Source organism: Mobula hypostoma, chromosome 11 (genome assembly GCF_963921235.1).
Source record: "Mobula hypostoma chromosome 11, sMobHyp1.1, whole genome shotgun sequence".
Classification (NCBI taxonomy): Eukaryota; Metazoa; Chordata; class Chondrichthyes; order Myliobatiformes; family Myliobatidae; genus Mobula; species Mobula hypostoma.
In genome coordinates this window covers 51,714,359-51,729,071 of record NC_086107.1, presented here as the reverse complement: position 1 = coordinate 51,729,071, position 14,713 = coordinate 51,714,359, and the positions used below count along the sequence as shown (strand labels likewise).

Genomic DNA, 14,713 nt, shown 5'->3' with positions numbered 1-14,713 from the left:
CAGAGAGATCAGTAGTCTTACGGCCTGGGGGAAGAAGCTGTTTCTTATCCTAATAGTTCTTGTCCTAATGCTACGGTACCTCTCCTGCTTGATGGTAGAGGACCAAAGAGGTTGTTGGATGGATGAGAGGCATCTCTGTCAATGCTTTTAGGGGTCAGTGTACACAGTTGCTAAATATCTCTAATATGTAGAAGGCAAAGTCAAAGTCTGTCCCGAGCCTTTGTGGCCCATCAGGCTGGTGTTTATGCCAGTTTCTGTGGTGTGAAGCGACTGAGAGTATGAGACTCCCCCCTGATAGGATGCCAGTCTATCGTGAGGTTAACCCCCAGCATTTGCCGGTACCCATTTTCAGCTGGGTGGACTGCAGCAGTGTGTGGTTAAGTGCCTTGCTCAAAGGAGCAACACGCTGCCTTGGCCGAGACTCGAACCCACAACCTTTAGATCATGAGCCCAACACCCTAACCACTTGGCCACACGCCACCTAATATGTAGAAGAGAGACCCTAATAATTCTGTCAGCAGTCCTCTCAATCCTTTGTAGGGACTTGCGATCAGATGCCTTGCGATTTTTGTATCAGTCGATGATGCAACTGGTCAGGACACTCTTGATGGCGCTCCTGTAAAATTAGTTAGAATGGGGCGGGGGGGGGGAGGAAGAGCCCTATTCACCTCAGTCTCCTCAGGAAGTGGAGACACTGCTGTGCTTTCTTGACCAAAGAGTTGGTGTTGAGGAACCAGGTAAAATTTTCCATTATGTGCACTCCCAAAAACTTGGTGCTCCTAACTCTCTCCACGGAGGAATTGTGTATGTGCAGCATCTTCCTAAGGTCAGCAATGACCTTTTTGGTCATGTCCATGTTGAGACTCAAGTTCAAGTCATTCAACTGTACTCATGTACACAGCTAAATGAATCAGCATTCCTCTGGGACCAAGGTGTGCTGTATGTGATATAACACAATAATATTAACAGATAATAACAAGATTATGACAAAGTGCATTTGCGTCATATAATTAAATATATAACAATATAATACGACCAATGTTGTCATGTTGGCTCCCATCGGTCCAAGAATCTCTTTGACCCCCTATCGTCAGGCTGAAGGTACAGTAGCATTAGGACGAGAACTGCTAGGATGAGAAACAGCTTCTTGGCCAATGCCCTATGACTACTGAACTCCCTTCCACATGAAGCACCAGTAGTATTATACAGTTTACCTTTTAACTTGTGTTCTATACAGTATGCACCTTATTATTTACTAATTTATTTATGGTAATATTACTTTCTGTTATGTGTGTGAGTTGTATGTAGTGTGTTGTGCACCTTGGTCCAGAGGAAGGTTATGACAATAAACTTAAACTTGAACTTAAGAAATAATGCATACTGGGTGGTAGCAAGTTGTTTTAAAGTCTCACAGTATGGGGGGGAAGGTTGTTACCCAGCCTAGCAGTGTGGCACCTTTGAATTCCAGCTCCACCGACTAGCACTAACTCAACTGCACTGCCAAGCATGAGTTATATTTTAGTTAAACTAGACTTCCATTGTGAAGCTTCTTTTGCATTTGCACAAAAGCAATTAAAAGTTTTAGTGTAAGTTCGACTGCAAACTATAACTCAATTTTCCAGTGTCAGGTGCGAGAATAGCATTTTTTAAAATTGAAGTTCAGGTATCAAGGAGCGAGGTTTCACAGCAAAGCTCAATGAACTTTGAAAAGAGCATCAGTGAAACTAAACCTTTCAAATTATAGTGATTGTATGGCAGCTTGAAGATTTTTTTTTACTTAAGGCTTAACTTATGTATTTATTTAATAAATATTTTTTACTGTAATTCAGTTTTTTGCTATGTTATCATGTATTGCATTGTACTGCTGCCACGATGTTAATAAAAATTTCACAATGTATGCCTGTGATATTAAACCTGATTCTGATTCATGAGGAGGGAAAGACTGACAAAGATGAATTAGCAGAGAAGAAGGCGCTGTTTTCAGGCACCTTGCATAATTTAATAAGTTCATGGTTGCTTTTGTCATTAGCAAGATAATGATAGTTAGGAAATTATTTGAAAGAAAAGTTGAAAATTGAGCAGCCACATCATTATTTACTAGATTTTCTGAAAAAAAAACCAGAAATAATATGGCATACCCTCAAGTATCTCATTAAAATGGAGAATGGTGGAGTGAGGCTAGGCAGATTTGTAAATCACGGGGATCAGAGGATGGGGTACTATATTCATAACAGAGCTGCATGTTGTTTTTACCACAAGTGCACCCACCAGCAGCTGTAGAATAATGAGGGTCAAATAACTCGGTGCTGATCATTGATCAGAACTACAAGTGATGCAGCACCATGTCCGGAAATGTTTCCAAATTATATAGGATAGTCATTATGATTGTTATTTTTATTAGATAGTGGTGAATCATTCCCATGAGTCCAAAAGCAATGTTCTACATAGGATGAAAATTAGTAATAAAAAATGGAAAATCACAGATATACTCAGCAGTGCAGAGAGCATTGGAGAGAAACAAAGTTATCCTTTGAGAACATAGACAGGTGCACCAACCACTTGTAATGCCCTTATGAATTATGTAGAAAGATTGTGTAGTGTTGGGAGTGAGTGGTTGGTGAGGACAGCAATACTGTGGCAGGGAGAGTCTAAGATGTTCTGATGTAATTCATTGCTTCTCATTAATAAACATTTGTTCAGTTGCTGTGGACAGGAAGAGTCAACTTATTATGCTATATGGAGTGATAACAAGACATTGGATGAGGTCATCATCTCTGCTGCCATGCTGAACGAGCACATGCCTCATATTGTCATGGATGGACTACACAAGGTATTTGCTAAACTGATTTTACCCCAACTAGTTGAGTATAATGAGCATAATTGCGGCTGGCGAGGTGTATTAATATTTTCAGCATCAATCCTAATCATAAATCTGAATGAAGCATATTGCGAAGATACAGGCACGAGTTAGCTGTGCTTGATTGGGGATTTATGTCAAAAGGTGTAATGGTAAATAACCAATTGATAACATTTAAAAATGATTTACAAGAAAGACATTCCCTTTAAGAAAAAGAAACCAAAATCAATTTGTATGAATATAGAGTAAGGAGTTTCTATGTGCGATTCAGTATAATGTATTTGATTTTTTTTCTTGAACTCTGTATTCTCTTATGTAGAAAATTAATAAAAAATATTGAAAAAGAAAGAAAGAAAGAAAAAGAAACAATAGGAAAAGTAATCCAGCCATGGCTATCCAAAGAAATTAAAGAAATTATTAGGTCAAAGAAAAAGGCTTCTCATGATGCCGAAAAGAAAATGAGTCTCAGAATCAAGAAAATTTTGTAAATCAGAAAAGGACCAAGGTATTGATAAGTAAAAGGAAATAGAAGACAAAAACAGTCCAATGAGAAACTTAAGATTGTAAGAGCTTCTGAAGATAAGTTTAAAAAAAATGATAACATGGATCCCATATTAGGAAGGCAAAGTATGTTTTTTTAATGGTGAGCAATTGAAAGATGCTAGGACCTGTGCATCCTTGTACACAATTTACTGAAATTTAATATGCAGATTCTACAAGCAATTAGGGAGACAAACTGTATGTTTGGTCTTTAAATTTTCAGCAGCAGGGCCAGAACCTGTAGGATGGCTAATGCTGGCTGAAGGAAAATAATACTTAGATTTGAGACTCTTTGCCAAAATGGAGCTAACAGGCACTGAAACCAAGAGAGTAACCAAAAAGTGACTTCCCTCCAGCACTACCCTGTGGTAAACTTGGTGGGATAAAGTTTCATGTTTAATTTTTCTCTGGATGGTAAAGTGCTGCTGCAGAAATGCTGCTGTCATGCAGCCCCAAAGACCTGGATTTGTGACCCCTGGTGGAGTTTGTGCACTCCTCCTCCAATCACATAGAATCCCTAGTGCTTCAGTTTTGTCTTACAACCTTCTGACATGCTGGTAAATTGATTGGCTTCTGTACATTACCCCGAGTGTATGGATGGCAGGAAGACTTGGGGGAGTTGATGGGCCTATAAGATAGTAATGAGTTACAGGGAAATAGGAGTGATGTGATTGATGCAAATACTCTTGGAAGCACATTTGGTGGCCCAAAGAGCCTCCCTTAGTGTTGTATGAAATAGGAAATCCAGAGATTACTCTCCACATCATGTTGAACGCAAAACTTCACTCACATTTTTTTAAGTAGATCTGAATTATTCTACTGAATTTGTCATTTTGTGATATTACTTCATATATAATTGCATTCTGTGACTAATAGCTAGGTTGTTAAATGATTGCTCATTTACATGAAAGAATGCAGATATTTTAGAAACAAATGTCATTTATGCCTATTCAGCCTGACATAATTTCTAATTATCCTCCTCATCACTATGTTCTTTTTGCCTCTAGAAACCAAGAGACTTTTATTTTCAAAATAAACCATTTTCAACTCCTGGTCGAATAATGTACTAATATCTTTAATATCTGTGTTAGCGAGCAGTAGTTGTCTTGGTTTAAAATCTCATCCAAAAGACTGCAACCTTTTGTTAACTCTTGCTGACAGTTTATGCTCCAGTGATTAAATGGGTTCTTAAAGCCATAAACCTGGGGCACGGAGGGGTGGTGGTGTGGGAGCATGGCTGGTAACTAAATTAATACTACAATTTAAGTTTTTAAACTCTTTGAAATGCATGTTGATTAAGTCAAAATATTGACTCACATTCCTGAAGAACATTTCTCAAAGCATGTAAACATTCATACCCAGGACTAAAATAAATAGACATTCACTCCCTTTTTCTGTCTCTGCATTACATTAGTCTTAGATTGGTACTGGTCTCATTTTGAAGCCTTGTGTCAAATGGAATCTGTGATCATTGTGGGTATATTTGGTGAATGGAAGTCATGAAAATTTCAAATTACACCAGCCTTTTTTGAAGAAATAAAGCTCCTTCCTTGATGAGCAAAAGTAGGAGTGTCTGCACTGATGTGTCATATCCATCTGAGCAAGTTATGACTGTGTTACAGAAAGCATTCACAGTAGGAACTCTGCAAAGGCAGCAGGTAGTAGTAAGGAAGTAGGCTGCAAGAAAATCCTAAGCAGCATTGCATACTAATGCACTGCATGTTCTTTAATTTTTACTTCCTATGTTGCTCTGGAGATTAAATATGAAGCCAATGATTATTCATTCATTTTGATAAGCACTCAAATCTTTTATGTTATAAAAATACTTGGCAGATTTTTATATCACTACTTGAGAGTAGTGATAAGTAAGTTGAGAATCGTGATAGAAAATAATCTAAAAGAATACAGAAGAGTATATAAAATTCATGTCACATGGGGTTTTTGCAGAGACTGGATATGGAATACACTTGAAGAAAAAACTACTCAGGTTATATCAAAAACTACTCGTTTCATCAAAGTGAATATAAAAAAGATTGAAAATTTAAAGTGAAAAATTCTTCAGAAGTAGAAGGCATGTGCTATTCAAAAATAATGGGTGGATCACAAACAAGGAAGCTCCCTTCCATTTTCCAGGACTGTTGAGAGCAGTTAATTTTTCTCTGCTAAAAATACAGTAAAGTTTGACATTGTTCAAATTCAAGGCTCTACCTGTCATACAAACATGCACTCTTGATGTTTTCACTTTACCATATCAGTCACAAACCTTATTTTGTGCTGTCATGTATTATCATAATAAAATTGTGTGGAACTTGCCCAATAGGCAGCTGAGATTTTCAGCCTATTAAACCAAGCTCTTAGACCGCCAATCACAAATTAATTTTCATTGAATTGTTCCAGAAAGGATGCATTTAAAAAAAAAGTACTCACTTTACCAATAGGTTGTTTTCTTGTTTAACTAGGTACTGGAGAATTATAACAAGGGGAAGACAGCTTTACTTGGTGCAGCAAAGGTAATGGTCAGCCCAACAGAAGTGGATTTGAATCCTGACATGATTATGCAGCAGCAACCCCAAGCAATAGAACATGGAGATCAAAGGAGGAACAGCAGTGTAAAGTAAGAACACACTTTGGTAAATGTACTAATGAAGCCACATCACAAGCCTAAAGCTGGATAGAATGCACGATATGAGTTGCAATACAAGACCTTAAGTATGTTTTTTTTTTAAAAGAGTTTAAAAATTAACAGAAGTTTAATAACTAAGCTGTGCTGCACAATTTTAAAAGTGGGTAAAAGGGTTCAATACTGTACCTTCTGTCCAGTTGTCATTCAGGAGTCCGATTTAACTCAGAACTAACTAGTTGTGTCACATGAATGAAATTGTCAGAGTTTAAGTAAAATTTACAGGAAGTCAGACTCGATGAAAAATGGAATCCATCTTGTACCTAGAATATATTAATTCAATTATTGCCATTTTATTTTGGTTCCTTTTTTTAAAAAAAAGACAGCATCCTTCTTTAGTACTCTACTCTTACCAAGAAATTAGACCCATGATCCACCTGTATTTCACTTGTAAAAAGCAACATTTAATTACCTGCATTCATTTCTGGCAGAAATCCAGTCACCAGTAAGTTAGACTGGACTGGATCATTCCTAATGCATATTTCATTATTGTACATAATGACATCAATCACTGTAGCCCATTTAAATTAATTAACATCATGAAACAGATCAAAAGATCACTATACAATACCTTCATAAATTAACTTAGAATAAAATGAGGAGTATGTTATGCTGCAGCTAATGAACTGCAAGTGATTGAACAGGCAACTCCTCCCGAGTACAGGCTGTCACTTTATGTTTGAAGTAGCTTTCCATGGAATTTCTTTTAAGAAATTAACATACATAGTTTCTGTAAGGTTTAAGGCTTCTATGAACTGACACATGTAGGTCACTAGTACAGAAACACAACAGGTTCTGCCAATGCTGGAAATCTTAAGTATCAGATACAAAATGGTGGAAGAACTCAGCAAGACAGACAGCATTTATGGAGGGGATTAAACAGTTGGTATTTCAGGCTAAGACCCTTCACCAGGACTGGATAGGAAAGGTGCAGAAGTCAGAACCTCTTGATTAGTGAACATAATGAGTGTTGCTGATCATGGGCTTGGGGCCATTTGAGAAGATGGGGATGAATCAACATATTGGAGGGAGGTTGCAAATCTGGTTGAGTGGTGCCACAACATTAACCACTCCCTCAATATCAGCAAAATCGAAGAGCTGATTATCAACTATAGGAGGAAGAAGCAGGAAATCCAGAAGCCAGTCCTCATTAAGGGAACAGAGGCACAGAGGGTCAGTAGCTTTAAATTCTTTGCTGTCAGTGTATCAAAGAATCTGACCTGGGGCCAGGGTAAAAGTATCATTATAAAGAAGACACAATTACACCTTTACTTTCTTAGAAGATTGCATAGATTTGGCATGACACCTCATGCTTTAAGAAATTTTTATAGATGCACAACGGATGGCGGGGTGGAGATGTGTCTCTACCAAAGGAGGTGAAAGGCACTCCTTCCCTCCATTTGCCTTCAGATCACCCATGGGCAAGGTGTAGCACCTGTTTAGCCCCTCCCACTCGATCAGGTCACGTGAAGCCAAGGGAGCAGGTGGTGGATGGTCGTATGAGGAGCAGGTACATATCACAAGTCCTGGTTATGTGATCACTGACACCAGGCAAACAATCTCTGAAGAATATTGATAATGGCTGGGGTCACCAGTCTTGTAAAGACACTGGATAGAAGAAGGCAATGGCAAACCACTCATGTAGAAAAATTTGCCAAGAACAGCTATGATCACCCATGTCATATGACATGGCACATAACGATCAAAGGATGCACAGTGGAATGTATTTTAATTGGTTGCATCACAGACTGGCATAGATCTACTAATGCCAAGGAATGGGAAAGGCTACAGATGGTGGATACAATCCAGCCCATCACTGGTGAGGCACTCTCCAGCATTGAGTATATTTACATAGAGCACTGCCACAAGAAAGGAGCATCCATCAAAATGCCCATTCAGACCATGCTAACTTCTCACTATCACTATTGGGCAGGAGATACAGAAACCTTAGGATCTACACAACCAGGTTAAGAAATAATTATTACCCTACAACCATCAGACTTCTGAACTAGCATTGAACGCTTCATTCGCCTCTACTCTGAACTGATAATATAACCTATAGACCCAGTTTCATGCACTCTTTACAACTCTTGTTCTCAGTATTACTTTTATTTGTGTAGTTTGTCTCCTTTTGCCATTGGGTTTTGTTTATGTCGAATCTAATCATGGAAGAATGCTATGAACAAAGGTAACCCTTGTAGTTAGTTTTCATAGATTTGACAAAGGCATTTGATACAGTAGGCCACCAAGCTTGCTGGCATTTATTGTCAAGACGTGGCTGCTCTATGACAAATCTGGCTGCTCAGCCACCAAACCAGCTGTGTATCCAGACCTCCATAAAAGTTGATATCGCCCTTAAAAATAGCTCTTTCCCTACCTTGGCAGCATTCCCTTCTCAAAAGCAGACATTGACTTGGAGATCAACCACCTCCTGAGTACTGCCAGTGGAGCCTATGCAGGATGAAGGAAAAGAATCTTTAAAGACAGTGACCTACAGATCCGAACAAAGCTTTTGGTCTATAGAGCAGTCGTCCTTCCTACATTACCGTAAAAGAGTTGAATTATAGACTACCTACAGTAAGCATGTGAAAGCCCAAGAACAATACGACCAGTGAGCCTTACAAAAGATTTTGAGGATCCACTGGAAGGACAGACACACTAACACCAGTGTGCTGGAGGAGGCCAACATGAACAGCATCTCCAATACAATAAAGCAATACCAACTCTGATAGATAGGTTATGTTATCTGGATGTCTATGTCTCCCCAAGCTGATCCTTTACTTAGTTGAAGGAAGGTCAGTGAGCCCCAGTGGACAAAGGAAATATTTCAAAGATAACATCAAAATCAACGTGAAGAAATCCAACATTACATCTAAAAACTGGGAAGACATTACACTCAATAGCTACAGCTGGATGAACTCTGTTGAAGAGGGAGCTATGCTACATGAGAATGACATCCGGTGTGCTGCAAAGAACAAGCGGCAGCTGCGAAAGGACAGAAGGAAAAACCCACCCATTAACTGCAGCCACCACTTTCTATTGCTCACCTTTGAGTCTGCTCAGTGATCAAACAAAGATTCATGCACTAAAAAACCTCAACATCATCTCTCATCTCCATGGGAATGATTTTGGTAACAGCCAATTGGAATACTATGTGCGGGTCAGGTTTATATACCTTTAAATAATAGCAAACTACAATAATGATTTCTTAAAACAAAAGTGCTTCAATTTTATTACTTTTTATGTGAATTGCAATTTAGCAATAATGCTGCCATTTATCACTCCAAAATGCCTATTGTCCAGTTTCAGAGATTCTTATTCTGGCTGATACTGAGAAATTGGAAGAGAATCTAGACCATGAGAAATTTCAGATTTAAAACATTTCAGCTGCCAGATGAGTTTGAAGAGCTGAGTTTAAGTAGTTTAAAAAGTTTTGTTTCTGGTATTTAAATGAAGGTATACGACATTGAAGGAATTAGATTGAGAGTGTATGCAGGGAGTAAAGAGTGAATGCTGTTATTTTTAATGATCTTAATGTGATAACATCGTTAAGACGTGCATGTAAATTAAACAAAGGCATAAAAAGATTATATGTGTGTCAGTTTTTCCTTTCCCAGAAACTAATGCATCTCTGGGCCAATCAACAGACTATGTAATTAATTCCATTTCACCAAATAACTTCAGAGAGCTAGACCGGCAACTAGATATAACAGAAGTCATTTAGAGAAGACTTTATATCAAATAATATCAGTGAAGATTCATGTGGTCTCCCAGTCTTGTGTTGATTACAGAGGGATTGGAAAGTAATTGTCTCCACAGTATGTTTTGTATTTTCGCTTCATTTTTTAAATATCTTCCCTTGGTAGCAGTCATCTAAATATCTTGATGTAATGCTTTAAGCAACACAGATGTATATGGTATATTAGGGGTACTTCTCCTTTCTTTGCCTGTTGTGTTCATAACCTTTCATCACTTTACGTAAACTGAGTGCATCCTGCTTTCCCTTTTCAAACATATTTCTGAATGCCTTCATGGCCCATGAGTTTGATATTGTAATTGCAATATCCAAGCCCAAAAAACTCTGATCATGAGTGATTTGATGTTGTCAGTCAGATATGTGAGATGATAAATGTAAAAAAAATTCAGATATTCAGTTGCAGGATACAGATGGAAATACTTAATGGATTACCATGTTGGAGCAGTGACTATCTGTAGAAACGCAATAGCTTTATTTTTGATGCAACACCCACAAAATGCTGGTGGAACTCAGCAAGTCAGGCAGCGTCTATGGAAATGAATAAACAGTCGACATTTCTGTCCGAGACCCTTCATCAGGACTGGAAAGGAAGTGGGGAGAGATTCCAGAATAAGGTGGAAGAGGGGAAGGATGACAGGCTAGAAGGTGATTGGTGAATCCAGGTGGGTGGGGGAGGGGGAATGTAGTATGAGGCTGGGAGGTGATGATTGTAAAAGGCAAAGGGCTGTCTGAGCAATTCAAATGGTAATTTTTTTTGCTTTGATACTCATTCTTGTACCCTACTTCTGCAATATACTGGAATGTGATAATTGTTGACCTAAGTGGTATTTTTCTAGAGTTTCCTGCTTGATTTCTTTCAATTTGCTATCTATTTCTTTCTTTTCAAAAGCCCCATAACACTAGCTCTGGCCGCTTTTCTATACCTGTCTCATGTTTTTATTGTTTCTTATCCACCTCTTCTGTCACAAAGTTACTGAACAATAAATTTGGGTAATAAATGCTATATAAATATTGTCTTGTGCTAATAGCAGTTGATATTGGTATGATGTTAGCTACATGAGCATTTGTCCTACCACTGACATTAATTTTAAGTATAATGCAGCAAGAGGTAAGATGTCTATTTCCAGCCTTAAAAGAATACACTTTTAAATCAACATGACATTTTTGAATCAATTTATAACAACTTGAATAGCACTGTCTGTTTGCTATAGGCTGGTGCTGAATTAATGGAAACTTCTCAGCTATGGTATCATTCTTGAAACATTGCTAAGTCTTAAAGCCTGTTTCAAGTTCTTCTGATAAGCGAAGAGGAGAAACTAATCACCAATGCACATTGATTTGGGATAAATTCAAACTAGGGAAAGCGTATCAATATTATGTTAGAGGAGGTATATAAGAAGCTAATGAAACGAGGTCTTCAGTCCATTTAACTTCACTCTCCCAGTGGAGTGAAGAGAATAGAGCCCAGTGGAGAGAATAGAGATGTGTTTACACTTATAAAAATGCAGACAAGGGAAAATCATAAATAAAACAAAGGGATGCCTAAAGTGAATCCTACCCCAAAAGAGGTTGGTACTTCTCTGTTCTTGAACCTCCCTCTACTGGAGAATGCTGATGGAAGTAGTGAGGAAGGCAAGCAAATCCTAAAAGTAAATGAAATCTTCTCTTTTCAGTCTCCATAAAGAGTTACTCTTATTATTTTAGGAATGATTAATATGTTCGAAAGAAATACTCACAATCTTGCCAACTTAAAAAGCCTGCAAAAAGGACTAATACCTATGAAAGATGATACAGGTTCCAAAAAAAATTGACAGTATGAAAATGACTTTGAAAATACATCTAATATGTAATGAAAAAGAGTTGGACAGCAAATATAATGTGATTTGTGTGAAATACAATGAAATATAAACATACAATATATAGGCCATTCAGCAGCTCCTGCCTTACAAATCCTCAGACTTATTATTTTTTGGCAATTTTAAGCCTAATTCTGTCTTTAACTTTTCTCGATTGTTATGTAGGTTTACCATAATGTGCACCACTGGTTAAAGTGATATTCCATCAAATTTATAGAATATGCAAAATACTATTGGTAGTAATGGTGCAATTACTGAAAGAAAAAGTGGATTTTGAAGCCAAGAAGATTTACTATTATTACAACCCTATACCCCAAAAAGAAGATCTTGTATATGATCAGGCAACACACATCAAAGTTGCTGGTGGACGCAGCAGGCCAGGCAGCATCTCTAGGAAGAGGTACAGTCGACATTTCAGGCCGAGACTCTTCATCCTGAAGCGTCGAATGTACCTCTTCCCAGTCCTGAGGAAGGGTCTCAGCCTGAAACATCGACTGTACCTCTTCCTAGAGATGCTGCCTGGCCTGCTGCGTTCACCAGCAACTTTGATGTGTGTTGTTTGAATTTCCAGCATCTGCAGAATTCCTCGTGTTCTTGTATATGATGCCTAATTTGGTGTTTTTAATTGGCATCTTAGAACCCATAATAATTGTTTTATCTCACTTCTATTTTATACTGTCTTAATCTAGCCCCTTTCTCTACTTTGATAAGAACTTATTTATTTAAGTTATTGTATTATAATCTCAAAACTTCTTGTGTGTTTTTGAAGAAAACAAGCCCTAGGATATGACGTGGGTCATACAAGAAGCTTTTTGAGGAAAGTTGAATGTTTAAATTACATTTATTGATTTATTATAATTTATTGTAATTGGTAAATAAGTAAACAGACCATGAACAAAATATCTCAGAAATCAACAATATTTTTTCTCTCTACTTCAAGCAGGATGAAGGAAGTGGTGACTAATCCTATTCCTTAGTTCTGACAAGTCCCCGTCTCATTTTCCTGGTTAGTTAATACAGGCAACTTCCATGATCACAGAAAGATACTGATTTTTCTTACACAGTGCCATGGCGGTTAATGCAAAGCTATTACAGCTTGAGGTGGAGTCCAGATTACAAATCTGGTGCTGCATGTAAGGAGTTTGTACATTCTCCCCATTATTGCATGGGTTTTCTCTGTGTGATCCAGTTTCCTCCCACAGTCCAAAGACGTACTGGTAGGTAGGCTAATTGTCCTGTGATTAGGCTAGAGTCACCTATTTGTGGATTGCTGAGCAGTGAGGCTCCTTGGGCCAGAAGGGCCTGTTCCACACTGTATCTCTAAACAAATAATGAATGGATTAAAATATTTTAAAGATTGACATAAATGATTCAAGGTACTAGGCACTGTCAGAGGCAAATTGGGAATATAGAGTCTGTAACTCAGATTAATTAGATGCCACGGATTCCAAGAATAGTATTTTCTTCAGGTGCACTTGATCTTTTTGCTGCACAGGTGTAGTTGGTACACAAGGAGAAAACTGGCCCCTGACTAGTTTATAGTATGATTGAAAATCTTAAGTGCTGACTAGTTCTTAAACACATGTTTTAGCTTTAATGTAGCAAAACGTCAGGGCCTATCTTCCCTTCAATATGAAGAAAGCCTAAAGCAAAAATGGAATAAAAGGAGAAATTGAACATTGTGACAGTTTATGTAAATTACATGCTAAGACTTTAACCAGTTCAGAACTTGCACATCTATGGAATAGGAATATTTCATCTAGCCATATTTTGTAGTATGTTGACCACCAAATAAATCACACTTAAGTACCTTGTTGACACATTAAAATGGATATCATTTAATAGTTGCAATCAAGTGTGGAAGTTAAGAAATAAAGTGACTTTAAATAAAGATAAATTCTTTAAGCTCAAATAAAACAATATCGTACAAACCCCATTTCCAGAGAAGTTGGGATATTTTCCAAAATGCAATAAAAAGAAAAATCTGTGATATGTTAATTCAAGTGAACCTTTATTTAAGTGACAAAAGTACAAAGAAAAGATTTTCAATAGTTTTACTGACCAACTTAATTGTATTTTGTAAACATACACAAATTTAGAATTTGATGGCTGCAACACACTCAACAAAAGTTGGGACAGAGGCATGTTTACCATTGTGTTACATCACCTTTCCTTTTACTAACACTTTTTACTTGTTTTGGAACTGAGGATACTAATTGTAGTAGATTTGCAATTGGAAATTTTGTCGATTCTTGCTTGATATAAGACTTCAGCTGCTCAACAGTCCGTGGTCTCCGTTATCTGATTCTCCTCTTCATGATGCGCCACACATTTTCAATAGGAGATAGATCTGGACTGGCAGCAGGCCAGTCAAGCACACGCACTCTGTGTCTACAAAGCCATGCTGTTGTAGCCTGTGCAGAATGTGGTCTGGCATTGTCCTGCTGAAATAAGCATGGACGTCCCGGGAAGAGACGTCGCCTTGATGGCAACATATGTCTCTCTAAAATCCTAATATATGCCTCAGAGTCAATGGTACCTTCACATACATGCAACTCACCCATGCCGTGGTGGTTTTCCGAAGTACTCCCGAGCCCAGGTGGCTATAATTGTCACAGTAGCATGACTTTTCTGTGCACTTTTGAATCTTATATTAACTCTGTCCCAACTTTTGTTGAGTGTGTTGCAGCCATCAAATTATAAATTTGTGTATATTTACAAAATACAATTAAGTTGGTCAGTAAAACTATTGGAAATCTTTTCTTTGTACTTTTGTCAGTTAAATAAAGGTTCACATGAATTAACATAGCACAGATTTTTGTTTTTATTGCATTTTGGAAAATATCTCAACATTTCTGGAAATGGGGTTTGTAGTTGTTTCTGTGATCATTGAAAATAAATATGACTTACATTAATGTGATAGGCAAGCTGTTATGTTTACACAAAGTGATCAGATGAATCAATTAACTCAAACCAGTTAAACAGTGTTTCATTCATAATGTTGAATACAGAATTTCTGATAA

The 14,713-nt window shown here is 37.6% G+C and overlaps 1 protein-coding gene across 7 annotated transcripts in view; it reads left to right on the top strand.

Annotated features, from left to right (window-relative positions):
- Positions 1 to 14,713, top strand: part of dagla (diacylglycerol lipase, alpha) — a 385,385-nt gene that overhangs the window by 350,309 nt on the left and 20,363 nt on the right. For all 7 annotated transcript variants that reach the window (XM_063063205.1, XM_063063204.1, XM_063063202.1 and 4 more), the window contains 2 exons: positions 2,701 to 2,830; positions 5,857 to 6,011. In XM_063063205.1, the coding sequence (XP_062919275.1) occupies positions 2,701 to 2,830; positions 5,857 to 6,011 (285 nt within the window). The remainder of the gene's footprint in view (positions 1 to 2,700; positions 2,831 to 5,856; positions 6,012 to 14,713) is intronic.